Raw genomic sequence first — 19,118 nt, 5'->3', positions numbered from 1 at the left:
TTTGGCGCAGGACCCTCTACTTTCCACAGATTCTTTAGTGGCTCTCATTACATCTCGGGTGTGGAAGGAACCGGACACAGTGGAACCCATTCCAAAACGTCTGGATAAGGTCTTGAGCCCTGCTTCAGATAGACTATACTGGAACAAGGGATCTCCTGTTGATGCCATGGTGGTGGCAGCGGCCACTAGTAAGGTGCTCTTTCAGGAGAACTTCATGGTCCATCCTCCTGACTGAGAGTCTAGGGAGATGGACCATTTCAGGAAGTGGGTGTACACTTGTGACCTTCTCTGTTTGGGCGCTGAATTACATGGCACACGTGATTCATCTGCAGCGAGACCTAGTTAAGGAGTTCACTGAGCCGACCCCGGAGTCCACGTCGGCATAAGATAAGATTTTCTCCGCTCGTATGGCCACTGTAAAGTCAGTTGCGAACATCTCTATGCACCTCCTCTCCCTTGCAACCAAAGGAGCCGCTGGGGCAGCTGGTACAGGTGGTGCCATCAGGCAACATGCCTGGCTCTGGCTCTGTCAGTTTTTAGAACCTTTTAAGACATCTTTTACCAATGCCCCATACAACAGTACTTCCTTGTTTGGGAAGTCAATACGTGAGACTCTAGTTGAGAAGGAGGGGAAGACTCTGTCTGCCATCAGGATCCGCTTCTCGGTCCCTCAACGATCCTTCTCTAGGAATCAGTGAGGGACCAAGAAGATGTGGTTCCAGAAATCCCAGAATTTTCCCCGAGACACTCAGGACTCACCTTCCCTCAGGGGGAGAGGGGGATTTGATTGATGTCACCCTAGAGGCAGAGGGGGGCCAAGAAATTATGGGTCTTGAGAACCTTTCTCGGACAGACCCACTCAGCAACCCTGAAGGGTTGCCCGACTCCTCATCTCTGGAGGCAGTCAGGGGCCATCTTTCGTCGCACCTAACAGAGTGTGAGTCCATTACAAAAGATTGTTGGGTGTTGCAAATTATATCCAGAGGCTATTCAATCCCCTTCCTCGAGCCACCTACACTGCCCAAACACCTCCCGGACATTCCAACCACGCACAGGGAGGATGCAGCACTGGAAATTGCAAAGCTGCTAAGAAGGCGAGTCATCCAACCCGTCTTCTTAGACCATTCCGGATCAGGTATTTATTCCAGGTTCTTTTTGGTGCCAAAGAAAACGGGAGACCTACGACCCATTTTGGATTTATCCACCTTGAACCTGTCTGTGGCCAAGGTGAAATTCCAGATGGTGACCCTTCAATCTATCCTGCCCTTCCTGCAGGAGAACGATTGGATGTGCTGTATCAATCTCCAGGATGCGTACTATCATATCAAGATGGACAGACACTCCCGGAGGTTTCTCCGCTTCCGGCTAGGAGCCAATCATTGTCATTTCAAAGTGCTCCCCTTTGGTCTCACTACAGCCCCCAGGTTGTTTACTAAAGTGATGTCAGTAGTAGTGGCTCACCTGAGACTCCAAGGCATTCAGGTATTTTCCTACCTGGACGATTGGCTCCTTGCTGTCCATTCCAGGCATCATCTCTGTCAAGCGAGGGATTTCTTTTTCCTTCTGGCCCAGAGGTTGGGCATTACAGTCAATCTGAATAAATTGTCTCTGACCCCTGTTCAAACCATAGACTTCATTAGGGTGCGACAGGACACAATTCAAACCATAGTGTTTCTTACTCCAGACGGAATACACAGTCTGAAGCTACATGTCCTGTGTATTATTCAAACTTACTCTCCGACAGCGGAAATTGTATTAAGGCCGTTGGAGTCCATGGAGGCCTAGGTCAATCTCTTGCCCTTAGCGTGCCGTCACATGCGAATTCTTCAGTGGACCCTGTCAATACAATGGTCTCTATTTGACCTTCCATTGAAACAGCTTGTCCGAATCTCTCGAGTATGCAGGGACTCCCTTTGGTGGTGGATTCATTCCTCGGATCAGGTTCGGGGATGTCCCTTTCTCCCACCTTTTCCCAAGGTGACGGTGACTACGGACGCCTCCCAGCTGGGGTGGGGGACACTGCTCGGGAAGGACGTCCGTGGCACATGGTCCACCTTTGGGACCAATTTGCATATCAACGTCCTGGAAATGAGGGCAGTGCTTCTAACGTTGCAGGCTCTCCATGTCCATCTCTCTTCAGGAACGATTGCTATCCAGACGGACAATATATTCATAGTCTGGTACATCAACAAGCAAGGGGGAACCAGATCTTATCCCCTGTATCTCAAGGTCATGAGAGTATGGGAATATGTGATCTCCACCGGCTGTTTTCTGGTGCAACGCACATTCTAGGGAAGTCTAACATTCTAGCGGTCAGGCTCAGCAAATCCATTCTGATGTCTCACGAATGGTCTGTAAATCCCTCAGTAGCGAAGCAGATCTTTCAAAAGTGGGGACAGCCTTGCTGCGATCTATTCACGTCTCCATCCAATGTGAAATGCAGCAAGTTCTTCTCTCTGAACCCCCGTCAAGGAGAAGCCCCCAGAGATGCTCTAATTCATGCTTGACCCCCCGGTCTTCTGTATGCTTATCTTCCTCTTCCTTTAATATCAAAATTTCTTCAGAAAGCTTGCAGGCTGGGGAGCTTAGTTATCCTCATTGCCTCATTCTGGCCTCGCCAAGTCTGGTTTTCCTCTCTGAGGTCTCATCTCATTGCTCCACCATGGACATTGGATCCAGTTCCGGATCTCGTATCTCATCCCTCACAGATTCCCCAATCCAGACCTGGCCAGTCTAAAGCTCATTGCTTGGGTGCTTCAGTTCCCATGATAGTCAGGACTCCTGGATTATACTCTCCCGTTTAAAGAATTCTAGTAGTGGCTCATAAGTCTTCCACCAAAACATTTTTCTATCTGGGCCTTTCAGCATCCATTAGATCCTTTCACAGCTCCAGTTCTTGCGAGGTTGGAATTTTTATCAGGAATTGTTCAACAAGGTGCTAGCTTTTCTACTGTCAAAGTTCAACTTGCGGTAATTTCTAATTATCATGTGGGGGATAACATGACTTCCTTAGCATCTTCAAAGCTTTGTAAGGCCTTCCTCAAAGGTACTTTTCTTCTTCGCCCTCCGATAAAGGACCCTACGCTACCGTGGGATCTTACCCTGGTACTTCATACCTTAGTTTCACCTTCCTTTGAACCTGCAGCTTTGGGATCTTACCCTGGTACTTCATACCGTAGTTTCGCCTTCCTTTGAACCTGCAGCTTCAGCAGATATGCAGTTTCTCTCCTGGAAGACTGCCTTTCTGGTTGCCATTACTTCTGCTAGGAGAGTTTTGGAACTTCAGGCTCTATCGATCGAAGCCCCTTCTATAATTTTCATAAGGACAGGGTGTCTATGCGTACTAATCCATCTTTTCTACCTAAAGTAGCTTCACAGTCAAATATTAACCAGGTACTCAATCTCCCAGTCTTGTTTCCAAATTTTCAAAACAAGGGAGAATACAAATTGCATTTACTAGACATGCACAGACAGTTATGTTTCTACTTGCACAGGACAATAACCTTTCGTAAATCTGGCCAACATTTCATTTCTTATTCCATACCCTTTTTAGGGAAACCCATTTCTAAAGTTATCATTGCCCATTGTATTTCTCAGTGTATTATGCAGGCATATTCAGCCAGGGGATTTCCCAGCCAAGTCAGGTGAAAGCGCATTCCACCAGGTCTATGGCCACGTTAGCAGCCTTTTGGTCCAGAGTTTCATTAGATGATATTTGCTCTGCGGCTACTTGGTCCTCATCCCATACCTTCATCTCGCCTTATTTATTGGACATTATATCCAGGAACAGGGCATCCTTTGGCTCCGCTATGCTCCAGAATATCCTTCCATGAGGGCCTCCCAGGTATCTGGTAGCTGGGGACTCTGTCCCACAGCTTGAAGATCAAATGAAGACAATTACTTCAGATAAAAAAGTTATGTAATCACCATAACGTTCCAGCTGAGTAGTTGTTCTTCATTTGCCTTCAACCATCCCTCCCTCCTTCCCCTGGCCTTGTGCGAACTGCTGGTGTCTCTGAAGAGTAATGGAGGTCACACCATAAGGTGTCTTTTATCCTTGTTGTTTTCTGGTATGGACTAGTCTCTGTTGGGTCAGGTGTTGGGACTGGATTGGGCAGCAAACTTGATCTGAAGGGAGGAAGGAGACAGAAGCATTATGGGTAAGGGGAGGCGGTTTGAGCTTGGATCAGATGCTGGATATGCGACCGAGTCAGATCCAATACGAATCCAGGAACCTACAGGTTGAAGACAAATGAAGAACAACTACTCAGATGGAACGTTATGGTGAGTACATAACCTCTTTTTTATGGGGAAGTGGAACTCACACAAGTGCACTTTTTTAGTACAGATTTTATGTTTAAAGCATTGCAGTCATATGCTATTCAAGTTATTTAGTCGCATTAAGACATCCGTTGTGATATTGCATGTATTCCTTTGCATGAGAGCTGAAGTACTCAGAAGCAGTACACAAGAAGTATATCCAAAGTAATTTGAATGCATAACTGCATTTTGGGAATAGAATGAGTCTGAGTCTTACACAACTAGACCGTTGCAGACACCGTCACTGTCAAAGTGGTTAGCATTACAGAAAAAGCAAGTATGATTTTATTGTGCTTGTAACTTACTATGCATTAAGCAGGAAGGTTGACCAGATACATTATGCTTTTGAGTCAGTGTTATAGCCATTCTTCTTTGCAGAATACCAACCTATTACAACTAGGAACTGAAAGCATAGTTTATTAATAAATATTGCTAGTTTGAAGATGTGTATAGGTGACTGGGCAATATTTTAAAATATGTTCCACTTTACCTTTGGTATTAGGTAGATTTCTTTATATTAACCATTGCACATTGTCATTTCACTCTGTTTTACTTTACAGCAAAGTAATTTATTACTTAACCTATTAGGTTCTGTCCCTAGTGTTGAAATTTTTAATGAGCAACTTGTCACAATTCTTTATGCAGAAAAAGTATACAAGAGAGCAAAAGAAATTAATTTGGATATATTTAATTTATGTGACACTAAAATACCCCCTAATTAATGCATTACTCCAGCATGATACACACTTTACAAACTGTTATAAAATCCAGTTTAGTTTAGTCTTTAAATAATGTGAGAGCAAATTTACTTTTCTTCACTTTTTGACATGTCTATTTTAACTTTGCATTAGGCTAAAACATTTAGTAGAAAAATGATTTGTGTTGTCACTGGTATAGGCATCTCTACTGCATACTGTAGGTGGAACGTGTCCCCTTACACTCGGCCAAAAGGTCAGCAGGCTCTGGTTTGCCAGTCATTTCTTTCCTCAACAGGCTCCTCTAGTATCCAGGTTGCTAACTGAACTTGGTCATCTAGGTCTTAGACAAGGCTTTATCCATTTGTGCCACAGAGAAGACCACATCCTGGAGATTTGATTTCCTACCCTCAGTGAGAGAGTCTTGAACATTTATATGTGAATGCAACTGAGTGTGAAGAGTTGCTCAATTTTAACACACGCTTCTTATTTCCCTAGTGGAACTTCCCTTTATTGATGCAAGCATGGAAACTTGGACCAGCTTTAGCAACTGGGAATGTGGTGGTGATGAAGGTAGCTGAGCAAACTCCACTTACTGCTCTGTATGTGGCCAGTCTGATCAAAGAGGTAAGATGTACTGGGAATTTTCCATTTTTACAGAAGAAAGTGTATTTAAATTATATAGTGCACATTGGTTCATGGATCTGAATGCCAAACGTACAACTTACTGGCTTTTAACAAGTTTTTAGGTGCTATATTCAACCACATTGATTTTTTTCTTATTATTTGTGCATGTATACCCCCACACACACACACACACACGCGCACGCACGCATGTGCATTTCATATCTATATATATCTGTACACGCACACACATACAAATTTATTGGTTATAGTATTATTTCTGAAGGATGTTATAACCAGATTCTTCTGACAGTATGGGAAACTCATTTCATAATCATAAAAGGTATTATGTAATGCATCTGTCACATTTTTTCTTATTATTCATGTTCATTTTTAGTATTGAATTGAATGCAGACATTGCATTTACAAAACAAGAAAAAAAGCTGCAGCTGTCAACAGAAGGCTATTGAGAGTTCAGATTAAGGGCATGTACAATTTTTTTTCCCTTTGTGTGTAGGGGGAGGGGCAACTATGTGCGTGTGTGTGTGTGTGTGTGTGTGTGTGTGTGTGTGTGTGTGTGTGTGTGTGTGTGTGTTGAGATTAGTTATTTGTTCATTTATGGTAGCTACAAACTCAGGAGCAAGAAAGGTGAAATAACTGCTTCTGCCAGTTGCAAGCTATATGAGAACATGATAAGTTACATGGTGTTGGAGGAAGACAGAAATGGTCTGTTTTTAGAGATTAGCTATGTGCTTTTGCAGAGGGTTATGACATTTTTAAAATAAATTTAGTAAACATTGTCACCCTTTGAATCTCATCTAGTCTTTTTTTTTTCTTTTGTAACATATTTATTAGGAAACTGAATACCTGGGTTTACTGACAGGAGATGTCAGACTGTATCAAAAAGTAGCATGCTGGGTATTTGCTCATACCATCTCAGTTCTTAGCACAGCACCATGTACTGCACTCATTTCAGGCAGGAATGGTATCACATTATGTCTCTTAGAAAAATCACTGAATATCAGTCATAATGCTAATTAAAAGATAAACTAAGTAAGTGTTAAATGGTTAATTTTCAGTGCCTTCTTTATTCATTTCAGAGTCACAGGGAACTTACACCTCTCCCAGCAAGCAGTGGGTCTGAGGGAGAAACAGATCCTTTACAGGATGGCAGTCCACTGCAGGATGTGCTCAAACTTAAGCATGCATTCATATATGTGTATATACATAAACACACACAATGAGCAGTTTTGAGTATCACCATTTCAACTACGCACATGCCTGTGGGATGTAGGAGTAAACCTATAAACCTACATGGAAACAGGAAGGACATCTGGTTTCTGCACAGATAGCTTTTGAACTAACATAGAGAGCCAAACACTGTGAGGCTGCAGCAATAAGCAGTATAAGTTTTTCACCAATGAACTAACACAAGAGACCCTAACGCTGTCAGCCAGGTATGGTAAGCAGTATCCCACTTGGTCCCATCCTATAGCAACCAACCAGCAAACTTTTTTAAGTAAAAAGTATACAATTATTATTTTACACCTCTGTTCTATACTGATAGTTTCTTTTTTTGGACTGGAAAGTATTTCAAGGTGAGGGTCTTGTATTACCTTGTCCAGTCATGACCTGGGCTCTTTTGCAGAAAATTATATAGCAGCTATTGACCTTTCTATACACATCATTAATCACAGTTTTGCAAGTACATTCTATGGTCAGAAGAAAGTGCGACCAGTTTTAAGTTTTAGATCTGATGTTCTCATAGGTTCATACTAGGCTATCTGCCCGAGGGCATTTACAAGCCTAGCCCATAGTTTTGTGGCTTACGCCACCCCTTTAGTATGGGGAACTATACCCATTATTTTGCTGTGCCTCTGTCGAGCAGTGACACTGAGGTAATCCCTGGGGTATATCTGCGATCTCCCATCCATTGGTCAAGATTTCTCTTGAACAAGGCCATCGAGGTGCTCTGCCTCACATATACCGGGATTTTATTCCACAGCATAGGGAGTCTTTGGGTGATGAATCTATCCCTCCAGCACGTCCTATTAATAGCCGTGTCGAGGTTTAAGTCTCCCGCCCTTGTGGCTCCTTTTCATTCTTCCTCACGGATCTGATTTGGCCGCATTTTTCAGACTTGGATCCGAATCTTGAGCTCCTCCCTCTATCCATAATGCTCTATACCATCCCTTACTCTCCAAATTTTGTTTGCCACCATTGGGACAGGACACTGATATTGTATTCTCAAGCTTCAGACAAAGTTTGTGGGTTTTTCTTTTTTATTATTGCTTCTCTAATAATTATAATATTAACTGACATTTGTCTTTTTTTCCTCCCTGTAAATATTTGGTAGTTTTTCACAGGTGTTATGGCTAATTTATTCCCCTCTCGTTCTGTTTTCTTCTTGTGCCTGTGGCACAGTCTATATAGTTCTCTTAACTGTACTTCTCTAGTTAAAAAAAAAAAAAAAAAAAAAGAGTTTTTCTTTGAAATATTTTGGCAATTTTTCTGTAGTATAGTGAATTGTCTATTTGTTAGAGCAGATGCTCTTGCTTGTGCTTTTTTCTGGTAGGCTTACCTCCTTTCAAAATGTCAGGAAAAGCCTACCGGATTTAAAAGATGCACTTATTGTGGGTATAAAATCCAAAATTCGGATGCGGGCTCACAAGAAGTACGTCTATTGCTTGGACCATCTTAAGGTCCATTGTAATGGCCTTCTATTCCTATGTTGCAGTATTCTGCATATGGGTTTACCCTTCTAGTCTCGCGTAGGTAAGGCCAGTATCCAAAAGCTTTCAATCCCTCCCAGGTGCGTGAAACGTCAGGACTAAGTGAGAGTACATGGGCCATAAAAGTGACATTGGCATGCACCAGCCCTTAGAACATTCCAGCCACCAGTAGTACGCCAGGTTCAGGTTTCAAGTTAAGTACCTTGTTGAGGACCATTTCATTGCTTTTTGTATTACTGCCTTTTCATGTCTTCCAGAAAGGGTAAATGTCAGTGCGGCCGTCAGATCCTTCATAAAGACACCCACGATAAGTATTTGTTCTGTCTCGGACGGTCACACGATTATAAGGCCTGCCCTATTTGTCAGGCGTTCGTTACGAAAACATTACACAGTCGTTTGCATGCACTTAATTTGTACTTTGAGAACCAACATCTAAAACAACTTGCCTTGCGAATGAAGGGCTCATTGGATGTCACCTCTGAACTGCCTAAAAAGAAGGCCAGATCTTTGCGGCCAGTAACACTTGCTGAGCCTCTTCTGACCGATCCACAACTTGTGGCCGACATCAGCCTGGTCTCAGTATCTGGAACCAGATCCAACGCACTGGATACACGGGTACCTCTGAGGAAGCCGTACTACCGGTGGGCGAGAACACGTCCGCAGAGGCTATTCCAGAGATCAATTTGGATGCCGGGGGGAACCAGCGTGTTCAGGGGAACCTTCCGATTCCCTGCCTCAGACTTTGACACCTGCTTCTAAACAGATGCCTGGTCAAGAGGAGAGAACAAAGGAAGCATATCTCTCAGCCAGCAGAAACTATTCCAGACTGGCAGGCCTTTAGACAAAGCCTTTTCTCAGCTTTCATGGCCCTGAGGCCTACATCAGTTGCTTCTGCCCCTGCTGCTTCTCCTCCTCCCCTTAGTCCTAGGCCTCAACCAGCAGAGACAGTTACTAGGGAAGAGGATATCTGTTCAGATTCATAAGATGATTCCCTCTCGTATAATTCTCAGCTTTCTTCACCCTTGGGATATGGATCTCCAGAGGAAGAATTTATAGACCCAGATTCCCCACTTGAAGATTTGACCTCATCAGAAACTATTTTTAAAATGAAGGAACACTTCAAATGGGAATCCACAGAAATGTCTGAAATACAAAAGAGGCACTATAACCTCATTCAAATGGAAACACCAAGCTCTTTGGCCATTCCTCCTATACTGCCTGCCTTTTTAGATGCCTTTTCTTCTGCATCTCTCAGTCCAGACTCACAACCTCCTGCTCCTCATAGAGCAGACAGACTGTACAAAGTCCCAGATTCTGCTAAGCACTTGATCAAGCGCCCTCCTGCAGATCCAGCTATCATTTCTATCTCCACAGACAAACCTTCTAAACTCTTGCCTACCACCACCATTTTTCCTGCTGACAAAGACAGCAAAACTACAGAAAGGTTAGGCAAAAAGATTTACACCTCATCCACCTTGGCATTTAGAGCTACTATTTACCAAATTCATACAGCAAAGTATGCCCTGTCTCTTCTTGACTCTGCCACCAAATTGTTGGCAGACATTCCAGACTCCTCAGCCAAATCATCTATCTCTTCTCTACTGGCCCTTACGTCCCAAGTTACCAGGCATTCAATTAAATGTAGCTGTGATGCTGCAGAATAATCAGCAAGGTCAGCAGCTTCAGCTTCTGCACTTCGCAGATACTCCTGGCTGCGCTTGCAACCTCTCCCAGATGATTTCATAGGTTCATAGGTTTATACTAGGCTATCTGCCCTAAGGCATTTATAAGCCTAGCCCAAATTATTTGGCTTACGCCACCCCTTATATGAAAAAATACTGTGCCCATTAGTTTGTTGTGCCTCTGTCCAGCAGTGACACAGAGATGATTCCTGGGATAAACCTACGATCTCCCATCCACAGGTCAAGATTTCTCTTGAACAGAGCCAGCGAGGTGCTCTGCCTCACATGGACCGGGATTTTATTCCACAGCATAGGGAGTCTCTGAGTGATAAATCTATCCCTCCAGCACATCCTATTTATATTCGTGCTAAGGTTTAAGTCGCTTGCTCTAGTGGTTTTGGTGGATTTGGATTTTTTGAGGTGGAGCATGTCCATTAATTCCGGGTTGGACATGGCCTTGTATGTCAGGCACATGTCACCTCTGAGCAGACGTTATGCAACTGAATAGTGCTGGAGTTTCTTCAATCTGGCAGCATATGACAGATTTTGGAGTCCCTTTATCCTTTTGGTGAGGAACTTTTGGGGTCTCTCCAGTTGCTGCAGATGTCGGGTGCGATACATCCCGAATGGGGCATTGTACTCGATCATTGGTCTGATAAGTGAAGAGTACAGGGGAACAATGACCTCACTAGATCTGGATGTGAATCCCTTCATGATCAGGTGGGCAATGTAGAAGGTATTTCTAACCACTTTAGCAACGTGAGTGTCAAAAGAAAGGCCACTGTCAACCTGGGTCCCCAGGTCCCTGATAACCTCTTCTGTGCTTAGTGGATTGCCACCTATATGGTAGCTTGGGGTTACCTTGTTTTTCCCGAAGGGTATGACTATACATTTTTGGCGTTTAACTTCAGGCCATGGCTCTGGCACCAGCTATCTGTTTCCGTGAGTCCCTTCTGAAGGATATCCGTGTCCGATGCACTTTCCAATATGGCGCCCAGTTTGCAGTCGTCTGTAAACTGTCAGCCAAAGTCCTCCCATGTTGGCCTGTACTTCTGAGAAGTAGATGCCGAACAATAGAGGGCCAAGGACCGAGCCCTGTGGGACACCGCTTGTGACCGGCTTGGAGTCTGACATAGCGCCAGCAACTCTAACCCTGTGGGTTCTGTCCTTAAGCCAGTTTGCAACCCATCTTGTGACATATGGGTTTACATTTAAGCTGGTAAGTTTTTCTACAATACCCGAGTGGGGTATTGTGTCGAAGGCCTTTGCAAGGTCAAGGTAGGCTGTATGGACTGCCTTTCCTCATCAATGGCCTTGGTGACTGTTTCAAGAAGTCAACCAAGTTCAAAAGGCATGATCTGCCCTTGACGGTTAAACTGGGTCGGGTCCAATGTCTGCAAGTCCCCTATATCTTTGTTTATGAGCTCCATTATGATCCTCTCCATAGCTTTGCAGACTAGACTTGTTAAGCTTATGGGGCGGTAATTACCAGGGTCCGTGAGGCACCGCCTTTGTGGAGTGGGACCACAGTTGCCGTGACGCCACTCCTTGGGCACGTATCCTGTGGTAAGGCTGAGATTAAACAGCTGCCTTATGTGCGGGTTTAATTCCTCATTTAGCTTGTGTAGCACACAGCCGGGGACACCATCCGGTCCCATTGATGCTGTGTTTTAGCTTTAGAGAGAGCAGCTTTCACCTGCGCATTTGAGATGTCTGGGAGGCTACACTCTGCTGGGATAGTTATCTCTCCTTTAGGGGAGAGGGGTGAAGTTTGCACTGAACCTGTCTGCCAGTATGTTGGCAATGTCTGTGGGTTCAGTGATTTTTGTATCATTTTGGACTAATTCTGAGCATATCTGGGAGTTTCCACCCAGGTTCCTAACATAGCTGAAAAAGGCCTTATGATTGTCCTTTGAATCCATGGCAATTTTTCTCTCAAAATTGGCCTTAGTTGATTTTATGAGTGCTCGTATTTTTTACTAATAATGATCAGGGGTGACTTCCCTTTTATGGATTTTGTTCTATCATGTAATAGCTTTCTCCTCTTATTGTAAAGTTTGTTAATGGCTGGGGTCCACCAGACTGGACGTTTGCCCTTTGTGGAAAGAGTCTTGGTTTTATTTGGGATTGCCTGATCCATGCAGTCCTGGAGGTGTTCATAGAAGGCATTTGTAAGGGCTTCCGAGCTTGGGTTGTGGTTTCCACTGGCTCAGGGGCCTTGAAGGATACCACACCAGTCTTGAGTAGTGTGAAGTTTGCTTTAGAGAAGTTCTTCACTGTGGTCTTTTGTTTGGGGTGGGGCGGATGTGGATTTCCAGTGAGATTAGTTTATGATCAGATCTCACCAATGAGGGATATACTTCCGTGTGGAGCATTTTGTCCCCATGTTTGTGATAATGAGATCTAGTATATTTTCTCCTCTCGTGGGAACAGTGACTAGCTGTTCCATGGCATTTGAATTTATGAACTCCAGGAACCGTTGGGCTAGAAAGTTAGGGCTTGAGTAATGTTCCCAGTCTATATTCGGGTAGTTGAAGTCACCCAATATGATGGTGTTTGGAGATACATTTATACCCTCCAGTGTCTTCAGGAAGGCTGTGTGGGGTTCCTGAGTTTGAGAGGGTGGCCTGTAGCATGCTACAATTTGTAGAGCAGTTTTGCTTATGGTTAGTTGCACCTGGATGGTTTCCAAGCTTATGCGTTGCCACCCACCCGGAGGGGTGGGGATCCTTTATGAATATGGATACACCCCCCCCTTTTGTGGTGTGGGCCGGGGTTTGGGGGCGGGACGCCTGATATGAGGTAAAACCTAATAGTGCCGGGTGCTCTCAGGAGGCTTGAACCAGGTTTCAGTTACAGCACAGACATCGATGTTCTCCATACTGAGAAGGGCCTTGAGTGCGTGCATTTTGAGATTTAGACTTCTGGCATTGAGCAGCATTACCCTCAGTTTCTTCCCATTTTTGTTTTCTAGGGTGGTAGGTTTAGAATTTGAGCCTTGCCTAAAAGGCACTATGGGGGTGGCAAGAGCCTTAGCCAATATCCGGAATCCCAGGGGTGACAGGTGCAAGCCGTCCCTTGCGAGGCAGCGTGGCTTGTCAAGCATGTCATCCCAGGCAGACAGACACTGGATCTCCTTTGAATGACACCAGACATTAAGCCAATTGTTAAAGCTGATCATCTTGTCTCTATATTGTGGCATCATTCTTGGTGAAGGAAGGATACTGCTCAGGGTCAGGGTCATACCTGCCTGGGCTACATAATCAGAGAGCTCCTCTATGTCTCTTTTCATGTAGTCCAGGGAGGTACGTCTCAGGTCGTTCACACCAGCATGGACAATGACTGTGTCATATTTATACTTGCCGTGGAGTGACCAGAGTGCTTGTGTTATGTGGTGGATTATAGCGCCCGATAGGCAGCTTACTGTGACCCTCTCCTTGTTCAGCCTGGTGAGTGGGACGTCAGTGTGTCTGACTATGGAGTCACCTCTGACAAGTATGTTTGGTGTTGTATTTGGCCTTAAGGGCTGTGACTGCCTTGCACACTGCTTTTGTGATTTATGTGTTGCTTGTGGGGTGTCTTGAGGTAGCAGTTTGGGTGTCTGCTTTGGAGGCCTCTGCTGTTTAGGTAAATTTTTACTCAGAGCCTCCGAGTATGTCTTTGTGTGTTTATGTGTTTGATTCAGTGGTGTGGTAGCATTATGTGAGGCTGGTTTTGTGGTGTGTGTAGTTGCCTTCTCCTCCTGTCTGGTCTTGCCAGTCCTGAGTTGAGAGAGCTCAGCCTCCAGTTTGGCTAAATAGTTGCATCTCTCGCAAGTATTTGTGTTATGTGGGAGGAGGAGAGGGTTGTCTGTGTACATGAGGCAGTTATAACATTGCCTCAAGATTCCCAGATTCACCAGCTGGACCGGAGAGGAGATTGACAACTGACCTTTGGACATGCTAGAATAATATTGGGAATTCCTTAATAATTGAAAACAGAGCTAAGTTCACTGATGCACCACTTGACAATGCTGTCTTATTTAACTCAAAAGTAGCAGACCTTTTCAAATCCCTGCAATACTAAGGAAAAGAGATGCAGGATCTTAAACATGTGCTAGTCTCCCCTGTACCTAAATTTTACAGGAACTATCCTACGAAAACTCAGTTCATCAGGAAACACTCCAATCCCATTCCTCAAACTGGACATTGGCAAGCAAGAAAGGAAAATCCTTCAGCTAGAGCACTTTCCTCCTCTAGCCAGAGGACGCCCTTTCAGGACAGGGCAGGTAGTGTCTGACTACTGCCACTCCTGCCTACCCCACCAGCTGCTTCCTTCCCACTGTCTGCTCACCTTTCCCATTGCCTTACTGTTTCAAATCAGGTCACTTCAGACAAGTGAGTCCTGTCCATCCTACAAGACGGTTACTACCGGTCATGGATAACCTTTCCATTAAGACTAGGCATGCCACGACCTCATGTTCAGCAACTGCCCCTCCTGCTACCAGTACTACAGTCCCTTTTAAACCAGGGAACTATAGAAAAAAATCCTCCCTCCCAATTTGGAAGAGGATTTCACTCAAGGATTTTTCTAGTTCCCAGAAAAGAAGTGCCATGGAGACCAATCCTGGACCTTTCAAGGCTCAATCCTTTCTTAAAGAGCTCAATCCTTTTCTTAAAGATGCCAACATTCAAAATACTGACCCTGCCAGCTCTATTCCCTTTTATTATGCACAAAGGCTTCCTAGCTACACTAGACATCAAGGATGCCTACTTACACATTCCCACCAAACCCACACACAGAAAATACTTAAGGTTCTTAGTGGGCTCCTCACATTGGCAGTTTTCTGCCTTGCCTTTTGGACTTTCAACCGCACCCAGAAACTTTACCAAATGCCAGGCTCCGGTAATAGCCTTTTGCAGGACAAAAGGGGATACAAATATTCCCATACGTGGATGACATGCTTTTACATGCTGTCAGCCAAGAAACACTCTTAACCCATATCTAATTTGTGGTGTCTCTACTACAGGTTCTTGGGTTCCAAATAAACTTCCCAAAGTCCAACCTCACACCAACTGAAGACATTGTGTTCTTAGGGTGCAGAATCCGTACAACAGACTTGATGGAGGCATACCTGCCCCCAGCAAAGGTGAGTTCTCTTACAGAACACCTGCAAGGGATTTTACATTCCTCTCAACTGACTGCAAGGCAGTACCTCAAGCTTCTGGGTTACACGGCAGCTATCATTCCCATGCTACCCCAGCTCAGTTACACATGAGAAAGGTACAGTGGTACCTACGCTCTGTCTGGAAGCAGCACAACCACTCAGTGGAGCACATTGTGCACTTGCTCCCATGCCTAAAACAGGAGATCAGTTTAGCTCAGGTGAAGCTCAACCCAGGACTCCCCCTCCAACCACCTCAACTGTCTCAGATCATGCATACAGATGTCTCAGACCTGGGGTGGGGGGCTACTCTCGGCCATCAAAAAGTACAAGGCCTGTAGGAATACAGACAGAAAACAGAGCACATCAATGCCAGAGAAATGGGGGCAATCCTCCTAGCCCTTCAGGCATTGACTCCTTTCCTTTGGAAAGGATCTCTTCTGATATACACAGGCATCACAACAGTCCTGTGGTATATCAACAAACAAGGAGGAACCAAGTCCTACCTGCTCCACAGACATGCTATACTAGTGTGGGAAATAGCCACTTCTCAGGGAATTACCCTTACCCTGAAAGCAGCATACATTCACTCTCTCCACAACTCCCAAGCAGAACCAGCACAGACAATCACGAATGGATGCTTCACAGGGATGTCTTCCTGGACCTGGTCCACAGATGGGGTACAGCTCAAATAGATCTGTTTGCCTCCACCAATAACAGGCAACTTCCTGGATACTGCAACAGGACACCAGACTCACAGGTACTGGCAACAGATGCCTTCACTATTTCATGGAAGGGGACATACCTTTATTCATTTCCCCCTTCCCTCTCATTCAGGGGGTCCTGCTATGGACTCAGCAGGACAATCCAAAAATCTTGCTGGTGATTCCCTACTGGCCCTGACAACATTGGTTCCCCTTACTCCTTCAATTGTCCAAGGGCAGTCACCACAAGTTACTCCACAGAGTGGACCTTTTCACACAGCACAGGGGCTTATACTTCTACCCTTTGAGCCAGCTGATCAAGCTTCTCTAATCCATCTTCAGTGGCAGCTGCTACATCTAACCCTGTGGCGGATAGGCTTCTGATCCCATACATACACCTTTACAATGAGAACATGTTCAATGTCCTGCAGGAGGCCAGGAAACCTAACACTAGAAAGTCATACCTGTCTAAATGAAAAAGGTTCATTACTTGGAGTCAAAATAAGCAGCTGCATCCGCTTACCAGTGGCATTCCCCTAGCGCTGTGTTATTTGTGTGAGTTACTTCAGACCGGCTTGGCCTACTCATCTATTAAGGCACACCTGTCTGCTATCTCTGCATGCCTGCCCATGGATCCCCCTTGGCATCTAGACTCCCTTCGAAGCTCTTCCTCAAAGGGGTCCTGCATCTCAGGTTCCCTATTACATGATCGAAACCTTAGGTTATCGAACATCTAATGGTCGATCACTAAATGTCGAAGTCTGAAAATTGCGAACATCTGTTTCCACACAGAGAAACGAGTTGTTTGGCCGTTACACGGATTTTGTTCTTTCTCCGCTGTAGAGAGATCTCAGAGTTGGTATATTTAGTTAGGGGGGTGGGGCACACGTAATATAGACCTCGCATCTCAGACCCCCCAGGAATCCTCCTCCTCCTTGGGATCTCAGCTATGTGCTGGAGAAGCTTATACTTCTACCCTTTGAGCCAGCTGATCAAGCTTCCCTTAAACTTTGCACCTGGAAGACAGTCCTGCTAGTGGCTATCACTTCAGACAGAAGGGTATCTGAGCTCCAGGCACTAATGGCTATCCCTCCTTTTCTTGTCTTTCATAAAGACAGGGTTGCCGTCAGGACAAACCCATCTTTCATGCCCAAGGATGTCAATGACCTGTCTCTCAATCAGGCCATCCACTTAGCCGTTTTTTTCCCAAACCCACAAGGAAGAAGTGAAAGAGCACTTCATTCCCTGGACGTTCACAGACAGATTAGATTCTACCTCCACAACACCAAGTCCATCAGAAAGACTGACCAACTTTTCATATCTTTCCACCCTAAAGCACTAGGGAAGACTGTGTCTAAACAGACTATTTCCACTTGGATCTCGGCCATTACCTTCTGTTACAAGTACCATGGTAAATCACTTCAGGGTATAGTAAGTGCCCACTCCACTAGAGACATGGCATCCTCAGGGGCTTTCCTCAAGGGCCTGGACACCTCCTCCATCCTGGACTCAGCCACTTGGTCTTCAGTTCATACTTTCACCAAACACTACAAACTAGACCACATCACTAGGTCCAGGCCAGGGTTCGCTAGGGCTATCCTACATGGATTCCTGGAATCTACTTCCATAACAACCACCCTTTCTCAGTGAGCTTTGGCACTCGCCCATATGCAGAATACTGCAACATGGGAATAGAAGGACATAGAAAAGTTGTGTAAGAACGTACCATAGCCATAGATGTCCTTCTTTTCCCTGTTGCAGTATTCCTACCCTCCCTCCTTATCCTCTTATCAGCTGTGTTTCCCTCTCTGGATAGCAATGACTTGGCATTGCCCTGTTGGGACTGGCTCCGACTGGGGCCTTCAGTTCTGAGGGCTGGTGCATGCCAATATCACTTTTATGGCCCATGTACTCTCGCCTAGTCTTGACATCTCGCGCACCTAGGAGGGACTGAAAGCTTTTGGATACTAGCCATACGTACGCGAGACTAGAAGGGTAAACCCATATGCAGAATACTGCAACATGGAAGAGAAGGACATCTGTGGATGTTCTTTGTGTTTCACTGTTGCAGTCAGCACTTGTGGGTTATTCCTGCTGGGTAGCCCTCGGCTGGCCTGAATACCAGAGTAAAGGATTTCCCTCCTGCGTCCGCTGCAGGTCACCCGAGACTGACGTCAGGTCGTCGGTGCTATAAAGAGAGGCAGCCGATGCCATTACATCAGTCTTTCTTACCTTGGAGCCCGAAGAAGAAGCAGTTTGCAAGTGCGTCAGTCGCCCGGTGCCAGAGTGTGAGAAAATAATACTAACGCTAAGTGCCCAGTTGGGGATCCTTTTTCTTGCACTTAACCGATGTTCGAAAAAGTAAATAACTGTCTCCGTTGTGGAAAACAAGTACCACACCGAGACTTTCATAATCTGTGTGTAACTTGACTAGGCCCAGACCATGACATCCCCGGTTGTCGGTTCTGTGCCTTATTTAAAGCTAGGACCATCTGTAGGAGAGCTGATTTTGCAGCTAGGCATTTCAGGGAGGTTTGTTACTCACATGAAATGGCGTCCATCAGTCAGTCGACTGCCGAAATTCCCAAAAAGAGAAAAAATAAGAGAGACAGGCCTCAGAAGGTTAGGCCCACAGATGACACAAATCAGAAGTCAGCATCTACCTTCCACTAGTTCAGCGGATCTCAGTGAGGCGAATTCGCAGCTCTAGTACCACTGCAGGCTTCTACTGAGACCCTCCTGGAATTTGGCACGCTGCCAGATCAGGCTCCTTCGACCATTTTGACAGTCGCCAGCACCTCGGTTAGGTCCGGAGCCACTTTGCAGGCACTAACTTCCGAGGAGGCTTTTCGGATGACTGACGCCAGGCCTAGACTGACGGCCACGCCACCAGCAAAAACTTCTAGACTCATTGAATTTCTGAGACCTAAGAGGAAGGCCACTACTACAAGTGCCCCTTCCTCCATGCCCAGTCACCAGTTTCCTCCCACACGACCTGCCCAGTCTCAACAGTTACTCAGAATGGCTGAAGATTTAATTACCCTCATCAGGGGTAACCAGCCTACTCCAGCTATCCATGCTGAGGTATTACATCAGACAACCCCCCCCCCCCCCAAGGACCTCTCTTTCCGGGAAACCTTAAATTCACTCAAGGAGCATTTCCATTGGGAGGCCCAGGATTACCCCCAATCAAAGAAGAGGCTCATGGTGTTCCTGGA

General features: G+C 45.3%; 1 protein-coding gene across 1 annotated transcript in view; it reads left to right on the top strand.

The window, feature by feature from the left end:
* ALDH2 (aldehyde dehydrogenase 2 family member) overlaps positions 1-19,118 on the top strand; it is a 1,229,710-nt gene that overhangs the window by 759,898 nt on the left and 450,694 nt on the right. Inside the window, exon 6 of the mRNA XM_044068619.1 lies at positions 5,514-5,642. Coding sequence (XP_043924554.1) covers positions 5,514-5,642 — 129 coding nt within the window. The remainder of the gene's footprint in view (positions 1-5,513; positions 5,643-19,118) is intronic.

This window comes from Protopterus annectens, chromosome 4.part0 (genome assembly GCF_019279795.1).
Source record: "Protopterus annectens isolate FY-2018-M chromosome 4.part0, PAN1.0, whole genome shotgun sequence".
In the NCBI taxonomy this organism is placed as follows: Eukaryota; Metazoa; Chordata; order Ceratodontiformes; family Protopteridae; genus Protopterus; species Protopterus annectens.
Note: the sequence above shows the minus strand (reverse complement) of the source record. Positions and strands in the feature narration are given on the sequence as shown.